We start from the raw sequence: 26,896 nt of genomic DNA, 5'->3' as shown, positions 1-26,896 counted from the left end.
ACTGGTGTCCCCGTGTTAACAAAACTATTTCATTTGTGTTGTTGAGATCTTGATGAGTTCACTTGTCACGGGAAAAGCAGCGTTGTGTTCTCAAATTCAGGACATGAATAAGAACCGATCTCTGGATAATAACGCCACTTTCCTCGTGATAACGAGTTCTTTTTCTGTGATAACACAGGAGAACCAGCAAAGATCACCACTTATTTATCTCTTTCTCTCTGGAGAACTTTGGTGGTAAGGAGTTCATTTCAGTCGGTTTCTCGAGATCTTGGAAAATTAACTCGTTGTCACTGGGATACCAGCGTTGTGTTCTCGAGGTAACAACTGGAACAAGTTGAGATCTCCAGAAAACAACCGAGAAGTCCTGAAACACACAAATCAGAACAGATCTTTTTTTAGATTCTGCCGGACAGAAGAAGTCCGCAGACCACCATCTGCGGAGCGGCTGAAGCCGAAGAGATTCCTTCAACTAAATCAGAAATTACTCGTCATCACTGGAAAATGAAGAGGAGCAAAATGTACGAATGTCCTCTTTGGGCTTCCGTAGTTTTCTTAAATGCTTGCACATCCGTCTTACTTCTGGAGCTGTATTTTGTTTGCTCAAAGTTTTTTGACACTTGGAGGCTTTCGTATTACGGAGCGTATTATATATTTCGAGACGCAGGTGGGAACATGATGCAACATGATTTATTCACTCTTAAAAGAAGCTTGTGATTGGCTCCTGATAGTTTGGCTAACGGATAAACGCAGCTGAAGGATCGAACACTGAGAGCAGATCTGACGAAACGCCTCCTAAATTTAAACCAATGAGCTGCAAGCGGACGTTTCCCTGCTGGACTTCATTGGACGAGGGAAACTTTTGAGCCAAATCTGACCTCAGCTGTCTCACGCACCGTCTGTGGTGCAGGTATTTACACAAAGATCGAGACATGGAGGAAAAAAACCAAAGTGTGCTTTATCACCGTCGATTCAGGAGGAGAAATATCTCGATTTAAGTTACACATTTAAAAACAGGCAGCGCTGAAAAAGGAGAAAATAATTCATGATGTTGATAAAAAACTACAAATCCCAGCAGGCTGTGTGTTTGTGTGTGTGTGTGTGTGTGTGTGTGTGTGTGTGTGTGTGTGCGTGTAAATGTGTCGTTGTCTAAGTGCTTGTGTGTGTTTTTTCGTGTTTGTTTGTGGGACAACCTGTGGGAGGTAACAGAGGACTAAAGTAAAATGACGCTGAAAAAGGAAAGAAAGACTACAGGTATGGCGTGCTGTGCTGCCTGTTATGTGACGGCCTGAGCACAGACCCCTCCCCCCAAACCCCGTGTCCTGCTGAAAGCCCCGCCCCCCCTCCCGTCTCTCCTCCTCAGTCCTCCAGGACGATTGGCTCGCTGGTGCTGGAGGGGATCAGGGGCATGGCCAGGGAACGGGGAGGAGGGGGCAGCTTGATTCGGACCAGAAGGTGAGGCTTCCTCGCTGCCCGACGCATCTCAGACTGAGTCAGGTGTTTCCTCAGAGCCCTGAGGGGGGAGAGAACCAGAACGTCAACGAGAAGGTCGACCACAGTCCAGTGACCTGCCTGTTTGATAACGACAGGTGAAACAGGTGTGAGGGACTCAAATGTACCTGGTGTCCTTAGTAGCCACAAACACCACCGGGTTTGGAGCTTCCCCCTGGCTAACCTTCTGCCGCTTGATGACCGACTGAGAGGTGGTCCTCATACCTGAAGTGTACGGCCTCCCATTGGCTGGGAAGGGAGCCCCTGAAGCCTGTGATTCAATCAGAGAGCAGGAGAATGAATCAACCAAGATGTTAAAGAAAATCAGACTGAGGGTGTTTAAATGTGTGTGTGTGTGTGTGTGTGTGTGTGTGTCCACCTATGTTTGTGTGTGTGTGTACTCACACTGTCGAAGCCTCTCTTTCCCAGCAGGCTTTGCCCTACTCGTGGCTGGCTGGCCTGGTTCCTGTTGATGGGGGTCGACGGTCCTCGAGACGCCTTCAGCTTCAGAGGGGCAGAGATGGCTGCAGAGACACAACGACAACAAAAACTCAACAACCAATCAGAGCAGAGGAAAGATAGATGAAAGGGAGTGATGTCACACAATGTGCTCTCACCTAAGTCCTTCACGATGGCGGCCAGAGACGGACGAGGAATCACTTTACTCTTCACGGGAGTTTTTGTGGCTTTAGGCAGCCGGATAATACCTGAGGACACGCACATTTAAGATTAAACACTTCAACCACGGAACGTGTTGTTTTAAACGACCTGTAAAATTTGTATAGGTGTACGTACACTCTGCCTTGACCGCGTTGGCGTTGATGGAGGCGTAGGGTCGGCGTGCAGCGCGTCGAGGCTGCAGGATGTCCTCACACACCCGGCGGGCGATGCGTGTCAGCTTGGTGGTCTGCAGGATGAACGTCTGCCGGTTCTTTGCGAGCAGCTTGGCTCGACCCTCGTTACGGGTGAACGGGGACAGACCCTGGACCTCCTGGCGGGTCATGTGACCGCGGGGGCCTGACTCCTGGAAAAATGAGGATGAAACAGAATCGATGATTTCTACTTTTACTTTCAGAAAACAAAAACTGTTGTATGGGCTTGTATGTTGAAATGGGCCAGCGGGGACTTACAGAGCCAGCTCGAGCGGCGCCCTCTAGCTGTGTGGGGGTCTTCAGGCCTCCGTATTTCTTCCAGTAGATCCAGCAGGAGGCGCACAGTCTGCACTGCATGTTGGACGGCCCCCAGGCGTACCACTGAGGAGACTGAGCCGCTGAGGAGGTGAGAGGAGGGTTTAATAGATATAAAATAAGTTATTCTAAATAAATAGAAACCAGAACACATCGTCAGATTCCTTCACATTCTACATGTGCAAAGATACCACGACAGGCTTCTGTACACATGTAAACCCTGACAGGACTTCAGAACCCTGTCTTCCCAGTGTTAGTGAGAGTGAGAGAGTGAGTGAGTGAGTGAGTGAGTGAGTGAGAGAGTGAGTGAGTGAGTGAGTGAGTGTACTCACTGTGGCAGCCTTCACAGCTCAGTCCTTTCTGGAAGCCTGCAGCTCCGTTCATTCCCGGTTTACTCCCTGGAACCATGATCTGGTTTGGGTTGGGTTTGGTGCTGTTCAAGAGAAGACAGAGAGTTCTTCTGAGAGCTCGACTTAAAGGGGGGTGGTACAGTTTCCGGTGACTTATAGGATTTCTACTCACTATGTGGGGATGTAGACCTGCTTCAGTTTACTGTCTGCCTCCGCAGCCTTTAGTCGTTTCTGACCAGAGAAGAGAAACAGGAAGTCAATCATCTGAAAGCGCTTCAGACAAAAACAAGCTGAATATTTTGGCTCGTGTTCACTTTGAAAATGCTTCTTCTTTGAATGTTTCTGATGAATCATAAAGAGTCAGGGGAATCTAAGAGCTGATTTGTGTTGATGACACATTGTCGAGCAAATCTGTCGCTCCAGTTGAAACTTATTTGCTTCCAGTCATTTGTGTCCTCATCACAAGCTCTGAGTCCTTCCATTGACTCTGCATGACATTTGTCACGTGAAATATTAAAATAGCTTCATGTCAGAACACACCTTAGCTGCCTTTTGGTGTAAGTGTGTCTGTGCAGACGTACCTGCTGGATGTAGCGGTCTGTCGTCTTCCACATGTAGTAAAACTGGACCACACTGGCCAGAGACTTCCAGGGCAGCTGAGGGAGGAGAAGCAGAGTTTAAACCATTCAAATTCAAGCTTTTAAAAAACATCCTTTAAAGATGAAGAAGATCTGGGGCTCAGAATAGCCTAGCAGTTTTGTACAGAAAGTCTACGGCCCAGCAGCGGAGTTCAAATCCGACCTTGACCCTTTGCTGCATGTCATCCCCCCTCTCTCCCCTCTATTTCCCCCCTCTCTCCAGCTGTCCAAAAGATCCTGAAATGACCTAACATAAAGAAGAAGAAGAAGATGAAGAGCTTACAAAGTCCTGGCGAATGTCGTTGAAGTCCTTGCCGTATTTCTCCAGCGCCTCCTCAAACAGCATGGCCTCCGAGGCGCTCCACTCCTCCATCTCGTCCCGGCAGAGGACCGGCCCCCCCTGAGGGACCAGCGTGGACATGGCTTTGGCCAGGTCGTAATCGTTCTTCTGCAGCGTGTCCATGGCGTGGAACTGACAGCAAAGAGGAGGAGAATTACAACCGCTCTCAGAAGGGAACTACAAAATCTTTTTTATGATGGCCGGAGCACAAAGGCACAAACAAAACAAGCAGTGCTGTTTTATCGACACCCGGTCCACAGTGACATCATGCTGTTGCTCATCGTTCCTCTGAAGCAAAGTTTAAACTACATATCAAAGGCTTAACCTGGAGGACTCCAGCAGGAAGCCTGAACAGCTGACCGGTGGCTTAGTTTTGTAGTTTTTACACATTTTGAAGTCATCTTAAATCTTTTTGTAGTTTTTACCCCTTTTGTAGTCATCTTACATCTTTTTGTAGTTTTTACCCCTTTTGTAGTCATCTTACATCTTTTTGTAGTTTTTAAACATTTTGTAGTCATCTTAAATCTTTTTGTAGTTTTTACACATTCTGTAGTCATCTTAAATCTTTTTGTAGTTTTTACACATTCTGTAGTCATCTTAAGTCTTTTTGTAGTTTTTACACATTTTGTAGTCATCTTAAATATTTTTGTAGTTTTTACACAAACAACACGATGAGCTGCACTGCTCATCCAAAAACTCAGCCATGTACAGTCCTTAAAACCTCCAGAAACAGGAAGAACAACTTTTCTTCGACACATTTGGGCCTGATGAAGTGATACATTTATGTCGATGTAAATCTTCTCACCAGTGTGATGTCTCTGGAGGCTGCTGCTGCGCTCATGTGGAGGCTTGGCTGACGGATGGAGCTGCTGCAGTCCAGAGCGCGAGCGAACGTCCCCACCGCTCTGAAACAAACAAACAAACATGTTTATCACTGATCGGTGATCTTCTCATGAGCACCGGGATTTATCAAGTTCAAGATGAAACGTGTGCAGTAAAGAGTGTGCTCTATATAATCTGTATGTCGTGCAGAGCGTCACAGCACATCCTGTAAATATCTAACTCACAGGAGGAGAGAAGTGAATCTATAACTGCTGAATGTTCACTTAACGACCACTAGGGGGAGCATTTGGCTCACATTCCACTTTAAAGGCAGCCGGATGATTCCCTCCAAAATCAAACTTCATGCAGATTTTTTTTTTTTTTTTTTTTTAAATCATTCTGCAGCGACTAAAGATTGCAGTGTAACGTCCATATCATGCTAAAATAAACTATAATTTATGTTTACCTGCATTTTCAGAATAAACGCTGAAATAAAACAAATACGTCCAAAAAACCTCGGGACAACATGTCGAGTGCACTGAGAAAATGTTCTCTTTATTCCTGCTGAACATAGACGGATGTTGTTCTTCTATTTTTATGTGTATCTTTAAGTTATAAATGAGCATTTTTCAAACTCCCACCTCTTCACCAAGATGTTCATTGATGTATTTTCTTTTTAAAGACAAAATTAATTAAAGATATTTTTTTGATCCTGTGAGAGATGTTTAGGCTTGTTGACGATTCCTGCATCTCATCCAGAAAAGCTGTCCCGAAGTTGTCATGGCAACAGGATCTAGTGATGATGATGCAACAGGGTGACAGATGGCTGACAGGGGGGGTTTGTTACCTCGCCACCACCAGGAACTGGTCGATCTGGGGGTCCTTGAGCTGGTTGTCGGGGTCCCACACTTTGGTCTCCAGCTTCTCCTGGACCCGGGTGTCTGACTCAACTGAGAGGTGAAAAAAAAAAAGAAACAGGTTCAACTTCTGCTTTTTTTCCTGTTTCTAACAGGTGAGACAGGTCTGGTTTCTCTAACTCACCCTCTGCTAGCTTGTCAGGGATCTCTGCCTGGTATTTTGAGCCGACCCGGATCTCGCCCTGATCGGCCAGCAGGGTCTTTTGGACCGGGTCGAACACCAACGAGTAGAAGAAACAGTCCTGCACACAGATTACAGAAGAGATTAGAGATCAGATCGTTCATAGTGTTTGTTTGAGCTGCAGAAAGGTGAGTGGGTGGTGTCCTACCTCTTTGTCCAGGTATCCGGCCAGGACGTCTGTTTCATTGAGGAGGGTGACGTTACATTTCCCCCTGAGGAGACACAGAGAGGAGCTTGAGGATACCAGACTAACACTCTATATAAATATATATGTACTGTATGTATGTATGTATAAATAAAGAGGTTTTACCCTTTATTCGATAGGACAGCTAAAGAGAGACCAGAAACACTGTTGCATTTCATCCCCCAGTCTCTCCTACCAAAGGGCCAGGGCCGGATTCATAAGCATGACCGCTGCGGCAAGGACTATAGCCTCTGTGGATGGGGTGCTCGTCATAACTACTAGGCTATCGGTGCTCCTAAATAAAGGTTTGATACGTGGCTCCATCATCTCAGCCAGTAAGACCAGACTGTCCAATATTGATCCTAGTTTGAGCACGTTTCTGCTCGTGGAGCTTATTGGGGCGCAGCCACACTGGCCATCCGTACCATGCCCAAGCACGCATCAACTCTAAAGTCCAGTTCGTTTGGCCAGTGTGACCGTGCCGTGCTCAGGCACGGTACACTTCCTTGGCTTTGGCACACTTCGGAGAGGTACACTTCATGCATGAGCACAAGCACGTGGGTACATATCACTGACAGCCTTCATTATGGAGAAATCCAGAGTTTCATGTGACATCTGACTAACATGACACAATATAAGACACATAGCAGCTGTCATGTTCTCTGGTGTGTCTATTTTATTTATTTATGGCTGTGTCTGATTAAAATGGCTTAAAATAAGCCGCAAAGTCAGTAAAGTAGCTGTCACTGTGTTCTCCGATGTGGAGACGCAGACTTGACTGCGCATCCCTTTTTTCTCTCTCTCTCTGTCTCGACTCCGCCTGTTTGTCAACTGAGCACGCTTCATAATAACATAGAGCATGCATGTGTTGTATTACAACATTATGTACAAGAGGTAATCGTAATCGTGCAGTGTGACCGCGGGACGGTGGGAATGCCGCAGCGGGGGACCAATCGTGCTTGAGTACAGCACGGTACGGATGGCCAGTGTGACCGCGCCCTTAGAAACATGCAGAGGCTTTTTAGGTCGGGTACAATCACTTCTATCTGAACCACTTCTCTTGCCCGCTTCCATCACTGCAACACCTGTTGACCTGATAACTGCTCTCATATCTGACAAACCGAGGGGCGTCCAAAACGGTCGTGTGGGGGTGTCTTAAAACCGCCTACCTTCTCTGGTCCAAACAAATCCAGATCATTCAGGAGCAGAATCTAAAGTTAGAAGGAGGACATACTGGCTGCTGCATTGTTGTCAGAGAAGCCAGCACTTCAACAAGTTTCCTTAATGTCTGATCATATAGTAAGATCACTTTATCATTTCACTCACTACACATCTCACTGGTTGGACCTCTTAGGGTTGGGAATTGTATCTTCTCTTACTTCAGGCTGTTTTGTTTTTTACAACTTAACGACCAACAACAGAAACGCCTTTAAATCGACGCCACGGTTGAACTCAAATGATCCGACTTTAAATCGGCCGTGACGTATTTAAGACAGTCAGTGTATTCAGTCAGATTCACACGGATAAAACTACAATTACAACAACTTGGACATTTCTGTTTCTAATTTCTTTATGAGTATATTCCAACAAAATTTTTTTTTAGTTTCAAACATTCACTGAAACAAGCTCTCTTTCTTTCTTTGTTAAAGATCTGACTGAATAATATGTCCTTCTTTTAAAAGGTAGGTACTTTTTAACACCATCGATCCTGAAAATAAAGGCGATGCATCGCTTTGAAACGTGTGGTATCGGAGCATCGAAACGTTTGACTTCCTCACATCATACTTGGATGTTTATGTCCTTAATTCTCTGCTTCACAAAGTCAAATATGTGCTGCACATTTATTCATCAACAGCTGTGGATGCTGTGTAGGAAATAAAATGAGACAGTCTGAGCACGTGCAGAACATGTCTGTCTGAATGTGTCTGCAGACACACTTCGACTCACTCGTTCACCGTGCACGTGTGTGTGTGTGTGTCTTGGAATAAGGACGTACCGTATGTGAGTAGCAGGTAGGGATTCGAACTGTCGGGACAGGAAGAGTTCTCTGTGTTTGAGCTGGTGTTTCTGTGGTTCAGCCAGAGTCGGCTGCTTCGACTCCTCCTCGAACTCTCCTAAAACACAAACAAACAAACGCGTCAGAGTCACACAAAGAGCACGCAGCATCACAACATGACACAGTAACAACACTGCAGCACTACTCTTCAGCCAGTGTGTCAAAGAACAAAACCGTCACAGATGCAATGGACAGGAATTTCCTCAGACGCCCCCTGGTGGTCACACATTTGTCACTAATCTGAGAAAGTATTCACAATGAAATGTTGATGTCAGTAGCATTAATCAGGCCGCCGTTTCAAGGCGCGTTATCTACATCCCTGTGAAGTTTCACCTTCAATATGAATTTTGCGGTGTTGAAATGGGGGGAACGAAGAGATCCCCCTTTCTGTACCACCTTTGGAGGTAGTAACAGAGATCAGCAGAGCCAGCGGGGGAGCGCAGGGCTGTGTGTATGTCTGCATGTCTGTGTTTGTGGAGCTCCTGCTGTGCCGTGCTCTCTTGCACTTCCACAACACTGAAACGTGATTTGAATTCACAGACTGGGACCCCGACATTACTCTGCACACCAGGGAATCAACATCTTAGGGCATAATGACGGCGGAGCGCTGTTACTATGAAACAGAGTTGTGTTGACATTTTAGCATCAAACCTTTTTTTTTTTTTTTAACACCAATCTCGCTTCGGTAACTCACAGAGATGATGACTTCATTTCAGTCCGCTTTTTGTTCCGCTGTTTCAAAACTTGACGTACGAGCGAGTTGCAAACTGACAGGATTTGAAAAGGTCCAGAATTTCACTGAGGTTTGTGTTCAACTGTGAGCGCCGTTTTTTACATTTTTAATGCTACAAGAATCATAAACTACAAGAACTGTCCCCACAGACAGGAAGTGAGTGCTACAAAATAAAGTAATACAAACATAGTGATATGTTGTCTCTCGTTCGATGTGAGTGTTGTACATTGAGCGTGTCGGTGCAGAAAACTAAATGTCATGCAGCTCTTTGTGTTCATCAGAGTCTGCCCTTGTTTGGAGAAATCAGCCACGACGTACAGACGTTTTATTATACTCGCAGTTAATGTTTGACTTTGCTTTTACCCTGTTGCAGCAGGTCACACATTTTTAATCCCCTATAAAGCTTTTTATTAGAGTTCAGAGATCATCAAAGTATCAACTGCAGAGCTCCTCAGATGTTTTCTTGTGGTTGAGGGCCGTTTTGGCGTTTTAGGGTTTCCTCAATTTTTTATTATTTTGGGTCTAAAAAAGTTTAAGAATCGCTCCAGTGGATTGTTTAACTGGGAGCCGAGAATTAAGTACAAATGACTTAGGCACCGTGTCCAGCTAGTTTTTTTCAATTGTTTAACTTTTCAGAGGCGTTGACATCTTTTTTTAAATATCTGATATTACCCACATTTTATTGTCTCCTACAGATCGTGTCCTGTACTTACATCCTCCCCGCTCCGCGTGCAGACAAATTAGGAGGACAAACATCGTCCGCTTGATGCTCATAGTGAAGGAAAAAAATATACATGCAGTAATAACCTTCGGAGCATTGACGGTCAAACCACACCGTTTTTAAAAGACTGTTGTCATAGAGACAGGTTGACATGCATGGTTCTGAGCGCACAGCCGGCGCTTTTCTGCCCGAAGAAAACAAAAAGCTGGATAGGTAAGTGCTTTAAACACCAAAACACAAACAAGCAACAACTCCGATGTTCTGTGAGGTCAAATCAACAATTTTATGAATGGAGTCTGGCTGCGTTGTGAGACGTGTTTCTGGTTTAACTCCTCCCTCAAAGCGTCAGAAACTCTGTCTCAACCTCGACTTATTTCCCCCCAAACAGCTGTGAACTCTTTGATTTATTTCTCAGAGCATATCTTACCCGGTGGACAATTAGATTCATTACACTACGGTGCAACACTGACATTTGTTATGCCTTGTTTTTTCTTTCAACTCTCTGCACAACATTTTGTCTCTAATACTCTGCACTTGTTGACTTATTTATTATTTGTGTCACATTTCTTTTTTTAATCCTATATTTTCTGTGTATAGGAGCGACTGTAATGCCCGGGGATTAATGAAATACTGCTGATTCTGATAAAAAATAAAACATCTCAAACTTTATTAAAGTGTCTCTCTCTGTAGTGATCCTTTCTGTAATGATGTGGACTGAGAATAACTATGGGAGCCTGTCAGGGACAAAAACAACAACTTTTAGTAGACGCCATTTAAGCTGCAAGGACAGCTATGCAATCAAACTTTTCTACCTGTCTGTTATTTGGACCTGAAGATATGTAAAGTCCTCAGATAATAAAAAGAAGAATTAGAGCAAAGGGCCACAGACGCACGTCTTAACAGACTCGCTGTAAAACAATCATTCTGTGCACCACATGAGTCGAGTTTGCTGCCAAGAAAAGCTCTAAAGAGTGAACCCATGGGCAGCTCATTGTGTGTGTGTGTGTGTGTGTGTGTTTGGCCACTAGATTGCGCATTCCTAATTTCAGGCGGGTGAGTAATTTGTTGCGGGCCTGAGGGGGCGGGACTAGACTGCTCCATCTCCGTGGACTCCACCCCTGCACTCAGCCACAGGAAACCCTGTCAGTGAGGGCAAGAGAGAGAGAGACAGAGAGAGAGAGCGAGCAACATGCAGAGAGATAGTGAGGGAGCGAGAGGGACGGGACCTTAAGCCACACCCCTTTTCTGTTAACCTCTCTAACCCCCTCTTCCTCCTCCTCCCCCCTGTCCGGCTAGTCCCTGCCAGACAAAGTAGGAAACCCTGTGTACCAAACCTGAGGCGCCCATCCCCCCCTCAACATGTATCCCCAACTCAAGCCACACACACACACACACACACACACACGATGAAACCACACACACACAAAAAGAGCGACAGACACAAGGCGAGTCAGAATTAACCCGTTGCGTGCCGCGGCCCTCAGGGAAAGATCAAGGGCCTTTTGTTCTGCAGAGAGACTTGATGCGAGTGTGTGTGTGTGTGCATGTGTGTATGTGTGTGTGCATGTGTGTATGTGTGTGTGCGTGCAGAAGAAGGAGGAAGGGGAGGAGATCAGTAATAAAAAAAGAAGTGAGGCAAATAAATCATGGTCTAGTGGGAAAGAGGGGCGGGGAGAAGGCACAGGTTCAGGTCTATAACAGGATCATAACGGGACGAACCGACCGCGGCCTCAACAGGCAGAATCCAATGTTTACCCTGGGTTTGCAGTTTAAAAAAAAAAAAAAAAAAGACGGACACCAACACAAACACTTAAAGGAATCATGGTGTTCATGTGTTTCTTTTAATGGCGACAGTCAATATAATAACTGAACAAGGATTTGCCAATATCAGTCTTGTAGAGCCAGGGGGAGCGTTTCTCCTCTGACAGCCAAGCTGGGGCAAAACCTGTCATCTGATGGTGACTGGACTTTTGCTGCTTGTCAGGGGCAGGGCGTGCAGCACTTGGGTCTTCTCTGTACATGAAACCCGGAGCCTTACTCCCGCTGCTACTCGCAGGAGAGCGAGTGTTGCCATCTTCACCACCCTGGGAGCCTTTAAAAAACGCAGATATCTTTGTCTGCTTTTCAGGTGGTTGACGCGACATTTTGGCCGACGCTCACTCTCTGTCCGCTGGTGGGAGTGTGCTCACCTGTGTGTGCACCTGTGTGTGCGCGCACGTGTCCTGCAGAAAGAGAAGCCTTGTGTATCTGCTGCAGAGGACTCCGGATTGACGAAGCGGAGACGCAGCGCAGCAACTGGAAGCACACATCAACCCCACGGCCACGGACCGAACACGTATCTGGTGGAATTAAGCGGTGAGACGCTGCCTCCACTCTGAGTGTCAGAGTGAAACATGCAGAAGAACGCCACTTTTATTTAGCTGCCGCTGCAGCTGATAGGCTGAGAAACCGATTTATGCCGTGTGCACTTTGACAAAACGTGTTGTTTTCACCGGTGATGACTGTAGGGCAAAAATCCATGGCGTGGGAGAGCGTAATAAGGGTTCCGGTGTAAGTACAAGTTCTGCTCGGGGTCCTGCGTTTGTATGATGATGTAGCAGATTGTGATTGGCTGTCAGAGTCAGAGAGAGATCATGAAAGAGGAAGTCCTCAGACACACAGCGTCCAAACTGCCTTAAATATTACACGGGTGATGAGACTCCCCGTCTGAACATATTAATATGCTAATGCATAATGTTTGTAAAGACGCCCCCTACAGGTAAGAGACGGTAAGCCTCCTGTAACACGTTTCACTTGTTAAACATCAAAAGTACACCATGTGCTCTCACTTCCTGTTGTGACAGTTTACAACAGTTTTGACTTTCTCCATGGATTCAACATTGATTGATATTCTTCGTCTGAAGAGCTGTGAATACTACATCTGTAAACTCTCTGACAAACAGCCAATCACAACGTGCTACATCATTATACAAATGTACAGTCGATCATCTTGTGCAGACTGGCAGACGCAGGACCCCGAGCAGATGGTACCTACATCGGTACTGATACCAGTTTACTGCCCACCGCTTGCTCACACAATGGGGAAGATCATTTTGCTTTAACTATCGGACACAGCAGAGAAAGATTATTTTTCGCATAAAGAGGCAACATAACCGGATAAATTCATCATAACCCCGAATGTGACGAAATGAGCCTTAGATTTAGAAATACGTTAGAATGTGTTTGAGTATAATTTGATGTTTGTTTGACGTTGTCAAAGAATAAAAACCTTGATAAAGAAGCGTCCATGAAATAAATATCATGATGGAATGAAACGTTTTGTTTTTTCAATTAGACTCAGAAATGTCCTCAATGACCAGGGAGCTAATACAGTTAGCATTGTTAGCATGTGTGTGTGTGTGTGTGTTAAGCTGAGCACAATGAAAAGAAGCAGCATTCATGCATCCATCTTGGTGTGTGTGTGTGTGTGTGTGTGTGTGTGTGTGTGTGTGTGTGTGTGTGTGTGTGTGTGTGTGTGTGTGTGTGTGTGTGTGTGTGTGTGTGTGGAGGCGTCTTTGTCTGGAGCACTGCGGGCTGGGGGGGGGGGGGGCTGCTGGTGGGGGTAATGAGTGAATGTGATCAGGCTTCAGTAGTCTGCACACTATTAGCAGCACAATCACACCACCTCCACCCTCTCTCCTCCTCTTCTCTCTGATCACACACACAAGAAGGCGGCAAGAAGCAAGCTGATTGGTTAATCCAGGCGGACTAGAGGGGGAGGGGCAGGTGCCTCATACTGAGAATACTACAGATAATACTAAAAAGTGTCAGATAATGTTCTTACTATAATGTCTCCCCAGAGCTAAAATTTAGAAATATCATGTCCTGAAGGTTTCTTAATCCAAATACTGAAGGTCCTCAAGAAAAAAATGAAAACTGCGAGCTGAAGTCGTTAATCCGATACAAATAAATAAGAAGAATATCTACAAAAGAAAGCGTGTGTTTATGTTATCAGCTGTGTTTCCACCAAACTGTCCGGTCTGGTTCAGTACAGTTTGGTACGGCAAACCCTGATCGTGTTTAAGTTTCCACAGCCGACTGTTCTGTTACTCCGTTAGCAAGAGCGTTAGGACAGAAAAGCGCGACACAGTAAACTAAGGGCAACAATGGAAGACGTCCAGCAGAGGTCACGACCTCCGAGAGCTACGCTACTGACCATCGACGGTGCTGCTGTGGAGAGAGTGAGCAGCACCAAGTTCCTGGGGGTTCACATCAGTGAGGATCTCTCATGGACAACCAACACCACATCACTGGCCAAGAAGTCCCAGCAGCGCCTCTACTTCCTCCGCAAGCTGAAGAGAGCACGAGCCCCCCCAACCATCATGTGCTCCTTCTACAGAGGCACCATCGAGAGCATCCTGACCAGCTGCATCACTGTGTGGCTTGGGAGCTGCATTGCTGTCAAGACCCTGCAGCGCACAGTGAAGGCTGCTGAACGGATTATCGGTGTCCCACTCCCCTCTCTTCTGGACCTCTACGGTACCAGCCTCACCCGCAAAGCAACCAGCACTGTGCGTGACCCCACCCACCCCTCACACAGCCTCTTCAGCCTCCTGCCATCGGGGAGACGGTACCGCAGCCTGCGGGCCGGCTCCACCAGACTGGGAAACAGCTTCTTCCACCAAGCTGTCAGGAAGCTTAACTCTCTCCCCTCTCTTCCTTCCCCCCCCCCTCTGCCCCCACGAACACTGGATGTTGAAACCCCCTCCCGTTTGCCACCAAGAACTCTGGAATAATAACTAATTATCAATCTGTTTAATGCACACTGCACATATTGCACAAGTTTACTTTTTCTTAAAATTGTATTTTATTTACCATTTTGCACAATTTAGAATTTATTACTGTAAATATTATTTATCTTATTTTTACCTCATTTTATTTTATCTTTTTACCTCATTTGGTTGTATTGCACCGCGGGTCGGAGACAAACACAATTTCGATGTCTGGCATATTTTGAAATTGACAATAAAGTTGACTTTGACGCGCTGACATTAAGGAAATCGCCGGTCGTCTGTCCAGCGATCGTCGCCCTAGTTTTTGCGGTGTGTCCGGCTCCGTCGCCACCCATCAGCCTTTTTTTTTGGCAATTTTGGAGTTGGCGGTTGGTGAGAGGAATCTCTCTGATTGGCTGTTGGAGGTTTCATTTCTCTCCAGCTCTCTCAGGTTCAGTAAAGCCCCTTGAGCATGCCTCTACAGTCTCCATGCTTTCACCCATTAGTGCGGTTTCTCCTTATTTGTCTCCTCCTCCTCTTCTTTTCTTTTTCCACTAAAAGATCAAGGGCTGACAACGCCAGCGCCATTTTCAACTTTTTATCAGACATTATTCTCCATTAGTAGTCTACCTATAATACGAGTGGTGAGCGACAGCGCTGTGAAAATTGTCTTCTCGTATCACAACAACGGACTATCACCGCCTGCTGGCATGGAGAGTTATTTCCTCTCACGCATGAGCAGAACGTACGTGGTGGTTGACCGTCGGCTTTAGTCTTTGTGGTGTGTTCAAGTGCAACTTTTTAACCAAGACGTGAAGCGGCCTTCGTCACCTCTTGTTCTTTGCGGTCTGCTTGGTGTGCCAAGGCCTTTAGAAGCATAAAAAACTAAAATAGCCTTAAAATGACTGAAATGTGAAATGTGTGTTCACGCTGATCAAATGAACCGGACTTTGTGGTCAAGCGTCCTCGGATCAGCCCCCAGGCCCTGATGGGAAACCCCTCTTAGTGTTAGTTTAATAGACTTAGCTTCGAGTGCTTTCAAAGAGTCTTTGAACAATATGGATTTAAATAATAATAATGAATTTAACACCTTTATAAGATAACCTAATGAGCGAGGAAGACACAAGAACTTTTCCTAACTGTCATCCCTCCCGGATCCTGAGGCAGACGTGACGGTGTTCCTCTCTCTGTGAGCTGTTCTGTTTTATTTGTCTCCACAAAATCTGCAGAGGAGCTTTGAGGTTTTGATGAGAAACACAAAGAGGAGCGGCTTCATTAAAAAGCAGCGAGCAGGATCACAGACGGAGTATACAGAACAAAGAGAGAGAGCGGCGTCAGGACTCACTGGCGTTGCTGTCAGCCAGCGTGTTGAGGTTTCCTGAGATGTCTCGCCTCCTGAACAGACACACCACCTTCGCCTCCACGTTCCCATTGGCCGTCTGTGAGGAGAGAGGCAGAGGTTAGCGTCATTAGAAAGCACTACACCGGTTAGAAACCAGGTAACATGTTAGCATGGTTTAGTTCAGCGCTCATTAAAAGGAGTTCAACACAAACAACAACAACTCTCGCTTCAGTTCAGCTTTCCTCCTGCTCTGATGTTTTTATTTTATATCATCTGAGGGAGCCAAAACAAATCAGGAGTCAAATCCGCTGTAAGCATCAGCAGCTGCAGACAGACACACTGTTTGTCCATCATATCGACACAGACCACTCACACAGTTTACACACAGTCAGGAGTCTGTTTCTCTTCTGCTCTGTGCAGGAACAACGATTCTGCTTCATCATGACTCACATATTTCATAACTTACAGTAACTTCTTCTAAGGTGGCGAGTAGCAAAATGTATTTATTGTGTACCAAACTGGAATCATCCTGAAAGTTTACGAACTATTTCTGATGGCTTAACTTAACCACCTGTAAATAACGCTCCTCTTTTGTGAGCTGGGCGTTTATCTTTGTAGACGTAGTTTAAGGGCGCACTCACACTAAGCAAGCCGTACCGTGCGTTTAACCCCTAAAGTTTGTTTGACTAGTGTGAGTGCTCTGATCCATGCTCAAGCTTGGTACACTTCTTGGCCCTGGCACATTTCGAAGAGGCTGTTTCTGACTAACATGACTCAAAATAAGACACAAAGTCAGTAAAGTAGCTGTCTAGTTCTGTGTTGTTTCGGATGTGCGCACACGGACTCGACAGCGCGTCTCATTTATTTATTTATATTTTTTGTCTCGAGTCCGCCTGTCTTGTGAACTGAGCACGCTTCATGATCACGTAAAGCCTTGCATGTGTTGTATAACGACGTTATGTACAAGAGGTAACCGTGCTCAGGCCCGGTTAGTCCTGGAGCGGTGTGAGTGCAGACTAGAGAGGGAATGGGGAGCGGGGCAGTCGTGCTTAAGAACGGTACGGGACAACTTTGCTAGTGTGAATGCGCCCTAAGATTATAGCGAAATAAAAATAGATTCTTCAACGGCATCATTTTGGTGTCACGGTCTTTCATTGTATCACGGTGTTGCAGAAGAGAAACAGCAGGAGCTCCACATACACACTCACACACACTCAGCGCTGTTCTACCCCGCTGGCACCTCCGATCCGGTCGTGCCCCTGCCTGCCACCCCTCTGTTACTGCCTCTGGAGGAATCACTTCTTCCCCCTACATTTTATTTTCCGACCATCTCTTTGCACGTGTTGAGAGTGGTTTGGGGTTTTCCTGGTTATGTGATGAAACCTTCAGCACACAGGACGGGACAAGTGTTCCCTTCGCTCTGCTCTATTCTCTCGAGATATCATCGATACTACGTCCACCATACTGGAGCAAATCTCTCCATATCTAATATCCAGAGAGGTTTGATAGATGATGAGCGATTTCTATCTGGCTGGACTGACTGATCAGAGAGAAAGCAGAACACACACACACACACACACACACACACAGAGCCACAGGCTGGAGCTGAGACTCGTCCACTCTCTCTCCCTTCATTCATTGCTGTGAGCAGCCGTTAGCACTCAGGACGCTGCAGCACGAGCCCTTCAGAATAAGAGTGTTACATAAATGAGCTTAATCCTTTGACTGGGAAAGAGTCCTGTGTCATACGCTGCTGCTGTTATATAAGAGGCTCCTGTACCACAGTCCTGTCATCACAGAGGCCACCACAGTTTACCAACAGAGGCCAGGAGACTGTGTGTGTGTGGACTGGACCCTGATGTATGATTTTGACCCTCTGAAAGCAGACCTCCAGATTATCGTGTGTGTAATCGATTTTTTTTATTTATTTAACGGAATAATTGAAATAGTTTGATGCTTTATTATTTCTGCAGAGTGAAGCAGACTTTTTTCTTTTGCATCACCCTGCTGTCTGAACATTAATGTTGTCATCACTTTGTGTCTGTGCAGGGTAAAACCCGGGGACGACATGCAGCTCGGTCCTGGCTCGGACAAATTGTGAGCATTTCATCTTTTCTTAAATAAAAGCTTTAAAAGCATTCAAAGACTTGGAAACAATCCGTTTTCCTGCAGCTGACAGTTCAGGCTTCTGCTTTCCACTCCACCATCATGTCGGTTTGTTGATGAGGCCATTACAGTTTACTACGTGCGGTTTATAACCGGGGAAGAACATTTAGCTGGCAACAAACTGGCTTGAAGAAAAAAAAGGTTGTTTGCAAGATCTTGTCTAAAATGAGCTTCAATAAAACCCCAAAGAGCTGGAGCATTTATTCTTTAAGAATCATCTTAACGTACGTTCAATGATGAGGTCATTACTTTAAGACCTGTGCCGTCTGAAACTTGCCGATCTCAAGCTCTTTCTGCATGTTCCTGTTTAAACTAATGTTATAGAAAAACCATTAAAGCTAGAGCATTACTTTCCAAACTTAGATTTTGGGGATATAAAGTATTAAAGGTCCAATCAGTGAGATGTGTAGAGAGTGAAATGATAAAGTGACCTTACTATATGATCAGACATTAAGGAAACATGAGCATCGACTCTAGAGAGGAGGGGGGAGACAGCTCTCTACAATGTTTAAAACACTAGGTGTCAGAGTTACATACTGCTCCTTTAAATGTTCACAAAGATATGTCATATCAATGAGAAAAACAAACAGTGGAGTCACTTTCTAATGAGACATCAAAAAACACAAAAAAAAAACATGTCCGCAGTTCACTCTGCTCATAAAAACAAGAATAACTCAAATGTCTAAAGTTGAAATAACGTCTGGAGTGTTGAGCTTATTCTGTTCATGTTTTAGAAATGGGTTAGTGGCTTGCATAACGCTGTTATCACTTTCCAGCATTAACTACTCCATGAAGCAACACTTTAATAAGTATAATTCACAGTTTAGAAACTGGGTTGTATTGCAGATATCTCGGAGTTGACTCACCTAAACTATACTAAAACATTTTTTATTGGTGCGTACAGTGTGAGGCAACAGGAGAAAACACGTACCTTGTTGAGCTCTTCTATTCTGCGGATCATGTACGGGTTACTGGAGGAGTTCTCAAAGTACACATAATCTACAAAAACAGAGAATGAAACATTAGAGTCGTATCTGATTCACATGCACGGACATAACACACAGGATACACATGAATAATGATGAAGATCATATTCTACATGACCCTCTAAACAACATCAGGTCAATCGTCCTCTGCACAGACTGCAGCTCAGTGAGTGAGTGTTTGGACAGACTGTGGCTCACCTGACGGATAAAACCCTTCAGTCTCACACACACACACACACACACACACACACACACACACACACACACACACACACACACACACACACACACACACACACACACACACACACACACACACACACACACACACACACACACACACACACACACACACACACACACACACACACACACACACACACACACACACACACACACACACACACACACACACACACACACACACACACACACACACACACACACACACACACACACACACACACACACACACACACACACACACACACACACACACACACACACACACACACACACACACACACACACACACACACACACACACACACACACACACACACACACACCTCTCTGATATGAAGCCTGTCTGCTGAGCTGTTAACAGACCCACACCCCGTCAGCTCAGTAAATGAACAGGTATAATGTGAGCTGCAGACTGACGTCATGTGATCTAATGTCCAGAATACTTTGAATCATGTTAGCATGCAGCATTCATCCAGTGATCTACTTTTATAACTTCTGTATCTTCAGAAAAACATCTTATTAATAACTGTTATTGTTCAGACTCACAATCAAACCTAGAACCTTCAATGTTGCCTTCATATGGAAATCAGAACACATGATATCACACAGCTGTCAATCTGCTTGGCGGCCATAAAAACATGATTACATCATTCATCCTCATTCCTAATTAAAGTTTACTGGGTTCTACACTTATGACCTTTAACCTCAGTATATATAAATATGAGCTGGTCCAAACACACTGCACTGATTGTCTCTATCAGAGGTCACATTAACAGAAAGTTCCTCGTCCTTTACATTGTCGGAAAATCACAGAAAAATGATGAAGGCGTGCTCACACTCAGCCCACAGTTGTCCCGCACTGCGCTTAAAGGGATACTTCATCCATTTGCATTAAGCATTGTATCAGTAGTAAACTGGAAGCTGTTGCGGTTAGCGGTGTGAAACTACAAGGCTAGTTCCTCATATTTTCCACCACTGAAGCTACAGACCTATTACAGATCAGTGGGTGGGAACTCACTCCCAGAATCGAAACTTAACGTCCGCCATATTGCTTGGAAGCTATGCTAACAGGCTCTATGGTGAAAGCTGATAATGGCGAAAAAATATAAATATAGCGGCGAGACGGCTGCTGCCGACAGGCTGGTCTTGTGTTTTGGCTGCTGCTGCCGCTGGCCACCGGGGCCGCCGCCAGCTCAGCAGCCGAGACATAAGGCCTGCCTGTCGGCTGCGGTGAGGACGAGGAGCCGGGGCCGGCTCGAGCTGGGGCGGACTGGTAGTGTCAGTGCTCTCACTGTTATGGACACAGGCCTATGGACACAGACATAGAGTCTGTTTTCTGCCAGGAATTTCAAAGATCAATTCTGGAAGAAATCTCTGAATCAGTTGAGGAAACAGCCTTATATGTTGAAGTAAATATGTCTGTAAATGTTTTTATTACTATATTTCTACTGTTATACTGTATATTTTGGAGAAACTGTAACGATCAAATTTCCCTCTGGGATTAATAAAGTATTTCTGATTCTGATTCTGAACTAGAGGACCTTAGTGGAAGTGGCCTGCGGTGCTGTTCATTCTGGGATTTGGTGTCTTTCATCCACATGAGCCAAAAAGACACTTTCTGCCTTTTCTCGGCCAAGAAGGCACCAACTTCAAAATGTATTTCACATTTCTACATGTGTGACCCAATGTCAATACAGATTCATGTTTCAACGGGTGAAGTATCCCTTTAAGCACGATCTTCCATGACAGCAACTTTACTGACTTTGTGGCTTACTTTGAGTCATGTTAGTCAGATACAGACAGAACACGCCAGGATTTCTCCATAGTGAAGGCTGTCCACGCCTTCTACTAAACTAGCTGTCAGAGAGCCGAGGCCCAGGTGCAGCTCATGTGAGCCCTGCAGACCAATGAGACTCTATACAAACTGACAAGGCTTGGTTGTAAGTCACCGCCTGCTCTACGATCTGTAAACCGGATTAGCGATATCATTTTATTTTTACTAGTATCGTAACAGATCTGGAATGGTGACACCCCTACTCTTCACTGTTTAAAACAGGATTTATCTTTAACTCCCCCTTCAAGCCTCCAGGTCTCCTCTGCCCTTTCCTTTTCCTGAAACACTTTTATTGGTTGTGATAAACGTGCCTGTCCTCACTCTGATCCTCGTCATGACCTCTGATGTGAGTTGATTTGATGTGAGACATGAAGGTTTGCTGCTGTGCTGTCTCATCTCACTGTCTTGCTGCTTTCGGCCGGCCTGTTGACCTCTCCACTTTTAAATGTGACGTAGAGAAGTCTCCTAATCTGCAGACTCGAAAGCTGCTCAACACAACACACTACATGAGATATAAAACCAAAGACTGAGCATGTACATAAGAATGTTTCCTGTTCTTCTTCACTCTTTAGTTCATATTGTGATTGTGTTGAACTACACATAGCATTGATATAAAGACAAATATCTATTTCAGGAGTTCAGACGTGAAAACGGCTTAAGTTTGTTCGACCTGCTCCACCTGCCTCATTTCAACACTGAAGACTCTGCAGGAAGAATCGAGTTCACTCTGGAGGCAAACAGCTTATTAGAAAGAAAGTTAAAGCAACTTTCAAGCATAGAAACGTATCGTCAATCAGCCTCCCATTCTTCATGCAGCGCTTCAATGAAAATCTGCAGAGAAGTTTTTTATGTTAATCTTATTTTATGCACATCCGTCAGTAATTTATGCTAAACACTCGTTTAAACGGGTTCTTATTTAAAAGAGGTTGTTGCACTTTTAAACAGACTTTAATTACCCGAGTGTTTTTATGACTTTTGGTAAATATGTTCAGATTTAGTGAAGAAGTGCTCGCAGCAGCAGCTGCCGACAGCTTTAATAGACACTCCAGCCTTTACACAGCATACTGATGGAAGCTGCCCGTTCATTATCACACACTCAGAGCTTCTGTTGTGCCGTTTGAAGCCGCTCCGCACAGCTTCACGTCAGGCTCCATCTGGTCCTCCCACGAGCGGGGACACGGAGCCTCAGGAGGACTTCTGGTGCTTCGCCACGAGCCGAGACGCAGAGACGACGATTCAGACGGGGGAGAGGATTTCTTGCTCTACTTAGCACAGTGATGGGGAGCCCGAGCGGAGAGGCTTCACCTCCTTGTTCACAGTGAAGGAACACAACAGCAGCACATTACATAACGCGGGCAGAAGCAGCGAGAGGGGATCTGCACTCTCATGTGCCTGACATGACTAATTCTAGCCTCAAAAGACACAGTGATGGAGGACAGAGGGAGTTATTTTATTATAATCCAGCCTGGTGGGACATATTAGAGACTGATCCTGTTCCAGCAGAACTAAGGAGGGGGTGATGGATCAATAATCAAGAAAAAAACACACACACTGGCTTCAGCTGGCGCCTGCATTGGGCATAATCACATTGCCTTTGAAAGGGTTTTATGTTAATGTACAGATTTAAGTGTCAGCCGGATGAAAAAGAGATCTTTAAAAAGAGTGTGTGTGCTGAGGCTGCTGTGTGTGTTTGTTGTGGATGTACACGGCTGGAGTGGCGCAGTGTGCCGCTGCTTGAGGGTGAATGAAGAGGAGGAAGCCCTTTGACTAATCTCTGAGGAGGATAATGATCTTACATGCAGGCTGAACACTATGTGCTGGTGGAGGACCGGTGATGTACAGAGCTGCCTGATGCAACAACAGGACTCTTACTGAACACACACACACGGGTTAACAACAGCTTCAGTAACGCTGATACATTTCTTAATTATCATTTCTGCATTAAAGCGCCACACTACTTATTAACCTTGCTGCTGTGTGGGCTACTTAAAAACACATTTCTCAGTCATTACATAATCATACGCTTGTTGCGAGCCGCACGATTACAAGGGCTGGACTTAGCATTACACGCTAATGTTTTAACGGCTTCATCACACTCGATTCCTGCTGAGGCTTCTCCTCCACACACACACACACACACACACACACACACACGAAGATCCAGCAGACTGGCGGAAAGAACAACAGTGCCCGAGAGACCCAGGAGGTCTGTGTGGCCAGGACACAACACACACTGACACTGAACTGTTGACTGTACACAAGACTGACACACAAATCTGTGTGGTAAGAGATCGAGCTCATCCCAACACATCTCATGTGCAGACAAATTACCTCAATGTGAGGATGATAACCACTAGTGGAGCACAACCACACAAAAGGAGAAGGAAACGCTAAATAGTGTTCATTTCCTGACAGTCTGACCAAGCTTACAAGGACTCTGAGCTTAAACATCAGAGTGTGAGATGTAGCTTCACTGGAACACCAAAGTGATGAATGACAAGACAACCTTAAAGTTTTTCTCTTTCATTTAAAATATGTTTAACATTAATCCCTCAAAACTATGTTAGCATTTTTCAGACTGCTCAGCCGTCATGACCGTCTCTGTACGGTCATATAATGGTGTCCCAGGCTGTGAGGTCACACTGCGTTTCGGCGTTGTGGAAGCACGGCACAGCAGGAGCTTCACTTACACACACAGTCAGACATGCGCACACACACAGCGCTGGACCAGCTGATCCCATCGCTCCTCTGTGACGCCTCTGCTACTACCTCTGAAGACTGAGGTCGACTGAGGTCACCGAAGCGTTTGATACCACGTGTTTTTAAAGGACACGGTCACAATAATATCATGACTGGTGATAAGAAGAGGAAGGACTCTATCATTTCTGTACAAACGTTTGGTGCAATTAAGACAGTGTGTTGGAGTTCGCCTGCAAATTTATAAAATTAAAAACAATGACTCACGCAATTTAGGGTCTCTAAGACGTCTAGTTTTGTCGACTTAGAGAAAAAAAAAGGTCTCTATATTGTTTGATTTTACTGGTATCATATGGAAACTTCAAATTATGGTGTGATGACGACACTAGACCAAACAAATAATTTGCCTAAATAAACGACTAATTAATAACCAAATTCGAATAAAAAAAAGGTTTTTCAGTTGCAGCCCCAAAACTTGCAGATGCCCGCTCTTAAAAAAGTTTTTTTTTTTTAATCATCATAGGGTATTGATATTATCCAATATAACCCAATCAGCACAACGAGCTATGCATTGTTTCTACATCACACCTTGGACTGTGCAACTGTGTGAATAAGCAACGCTCCGTATCTAATAATAAAATGTTAACCAAGCAGACTGCCACTGGCAACAATCATACCAACCAGTGTGAAAAAAACAATGCAACAGCAGAGCCAACATTTATACTGCACATGCTGTCCTTCACTTCAGTCCTTCCCGTCCTTTGCATTAAACACAGCTACATGCATGCACAAAATATTCTGCAGCAGTGACCTATATAGTGTACAGACTGATGCACGGCCTTACACACTGAGATAAGGCTGCTGTCCCACAGGCAGTCAGTCCAGCCATCTCTGAGGCTGCAACAGCGGAATCACAGAAGGTACACCAAGTCCTAATATCACCATCAGTGCTCAGACACAATACACAGCGGTCACAAGCACACACACACACACACACACACACACACACACACAGAGAGTAACACAGGTACACTTTAACACACACACACACACACACACACACACACACACACACACTTGTAAATAATGATGTTGGAGAGATGCTTCTCCTGCTGTTAGCAAACTTTGTTATAACACAAAACAGTCTTTTGAATTGAGTCCATTAATGTTGATTCTGTATTCCAATGTAGTTTCACTTCGATGCTACGAGTTCCTCCCAGTGTTCTGGTTTAAATGGTACATGTTATAATGTGAGTCCAAGAGGTTGCAAGTTTGCAAACTTAGTTCAGTTTTGTCATCGTTAAGTGTTGACTTATACGAAGCATTAACTTTCTTACAAAAACAGCGTGGTTACTCAACGTCAATATTTCCAAAACAAATAACACCGGTGTAATGACGAGAAATGTATGCCTGCCAGAAAAATTGCATGCACCGCGCTGGGGGCAGATATGTGATGACAAAGTTTATACTTAATGAACATAAACTGTCCTTGTGGTTCTGTAGACTTTGTAGAAGACGCTTTTTCTGTAGCCTGTGTAAATATGACCTTAAGTGTCCTTAGAGCAACTTAAAGGGTGGAAGACAAAATTTTGTCTGCCGTATTTTACATTGTCCCATGGGATTTTCAGCAGACGTGCATTTCTCGGCATAACACCGGCTTGAACATACCCACACGCAGTACGAAGCCACGGCTAACACAACTTAGCCATCAAAGTTAGCACACACGGCTAACGAGTGATATGGCGGAGGCGATCAGGAAATGTACCCGCTGCTCCGACACGGCTACCCCCCAGCTGTACGAGTGAATCTATCACTACCCATAGTACGTTTTGAATTTTAATTAAAAGCAACCCTTTTGCCCGGTCCACGCTGCTCAGTAGCCACGTAAAGAAACTATGAGAGGAAGTCACGCAAATTATTTCACAAAGTTGATATTTTCTGCAAGTTTACACAGATTCATGTGTAACATATATACAGAAAAATCCAACTGAATATTAACGTAGTTTTTACGCTTGCTGTATTATAATTAGCTCATGTTTGACTTCACTATTGGATGCTTTTATAGATTTGACGTTCCTACGTACGGTGGCTAGCAGAGTGTTATAGCATTGGTTAGCAACCACACAGACAGCTAGCGGCAAATGCTAACCAGCATTGTGTTCACTTCCAGGACGTTGCATCCACATTGCAAACACATTACGATTGCTTCGCTTTTAATTGCAACCTACCCGATGACTGAGTCTGCAAACTCTAAATTACGCTTGTGTGTTTTAATACAAACTTTCTACCGGTTCACGTTGGTTTTAGTTTTCGCTACTCGCGGCGGGCCACCGTAGTTTGAGGAAACTAGTCGGGATATCACGCAAATCTGTTGTAAAAGTTACTATTTTAAATGAATTCACACTTCTTAGCGTTTATATGCATTCAGAAGGTCTTCAGTTTAACTTCGGCTGGATATAATTTAAATCATAATGTTATGATTTCTTTAATTTATGCACAGGCTCATTCAGATTACATTGTTGGGTGTTTGAGTAGATTTGGCGTCCCTCTAATAAAGAGTCACGTACAGACGTTAGCACGGAGCTAACATCAGTTAGCGGCTAGCCGCGCAGACAGCTAGCGGCTAGTTAGCCAACTAGCTGTCGAAACGAACAATCACGTTGTGTAGGGGGGGATCTTAAAAATATTAAAACATTCTTTACCTCCCACTCGGTACATATTTGCCGCCATCCTCTCGTCACTGTAAGATAAGAAGTCCCGGGATATTCCCCGCTCCGGTAGAAAAAGGTCGATGGGGATCTATTTTATTCCTTCATTTATCGTAGACTCCCCCGCCGAGAAACAAAGCCGGCTCCGGGCACCGCGAGCGAGAGCTGTGGCGGGTAAAAAGTTGAAAGTTTCCGTTAGGAATGCTCCGGAGGTTATCCCCAAAAAATCCAAGTATTTGTTTTCGGCCCCTCGGACGACCTTCCTCTCCTCTTCCTCTTCCTCACTCACTCATTCACTCACAGCTAGCCTGTATCTTACTCCACTCTTCCTCCCATCCTCCGCTCCCAGCTTCATCCTCCTCTTCTTCACCTCCGCTCAGTTCAGCACACACACACAGAACACACACTCACTGGCCCCCTTCGCTCGGGTGATAATCGTCATCTTCGGACATTGTCGACAATCTCCGGTATCTCACAATTAACTTTTCACTCTTAGCTACTGTTTTACTAAACAGTCCTGATATGAACTCACACACAAATAATACAAAC

General features: G+C 45.0%; 1 protein-coding gene across 1 annotated transcript; it reads right to left on the bottom strand.

Annotated features, from left to right (window-relative positions):
* Positions 1 to 934: 934 nt before the first annotated feature.
* Positions 935 to 26,739, bottom strand: mta2 (metastasis associated 1 family, member 2). The gene is made up of 18 exons (XM_061032065.1): positions 26,342 to 26,739; positions 18,808 to 18,875; positions 15,714 to 15,807; positions 8,104 to 8,221; positions 6,072 to 6,135; positions 5,867 to 5,984; positions 5,673 to 5,775; positions 4,809 to 4,908; positions 3,947 to 4,135; positions 3,607 to 3,681; positions 3,198 to 3,256; positions 3,008 to 3,108; positions 2,619 to 2,758; positions 2,284 to 2,512; positions 2,106 to 2,195; positions 1,894 to 2,012; positions 1,617 to 1,759; positions 935 to 1,510 (listed from the first exon to the last, which is right to left on the bottom strand). The coding sequence occupies exons 1-18, from the start codon at positions 26,367 to 26,369 to the stop codon at positions 1,357 to 1,359; spliced, it is 1,992 nt and encodes a 663-aa protein (XP_060888048.1). The 5' UTR covers positions 26,370 to 26,739; the 3' UTR covers positions 935 to 1,356.
* Positions 26,740 to 26,896: the final 157 nt, after the last annotated feature.

Source organism: Labrus mixtus, chromosome 23 (assembly GCF_963584025.1).
Source record: "Labrus mixtus chromosome 23, fLabMix1.1, whole genome shotgun sequence".
NCBI lineage: Eukaryota > Metazoa > Chordata > Actinopteri > Labriformes > Labridae > Labrus > Labrus mixtus.
This window is presented reverse-complemented; position numbering and strand designations above follow the sequence as displayed.

Coding starts and splice junctions, on each gene's coding strand:
- mta2 (XM_061032065.1), bottom strand. CDS start 26,369: ATGGCGGCAAATATGTACCGAGTGGGAG. Junction 2,759..3,007: donor GAGCTGTGAAGGCTGCCACA/GTGAGTACACTC, acceptor TCACCTCCTCAG/CGGCTCAGTCTCCTCAGTGG. Junction 1,511..1,616: donor GTGGCTACTAAGGACACCAG/GTACATTTGAGT, acceptor CTCCCCCCTCAG/GGCTCTGAGGAAACACCTGA.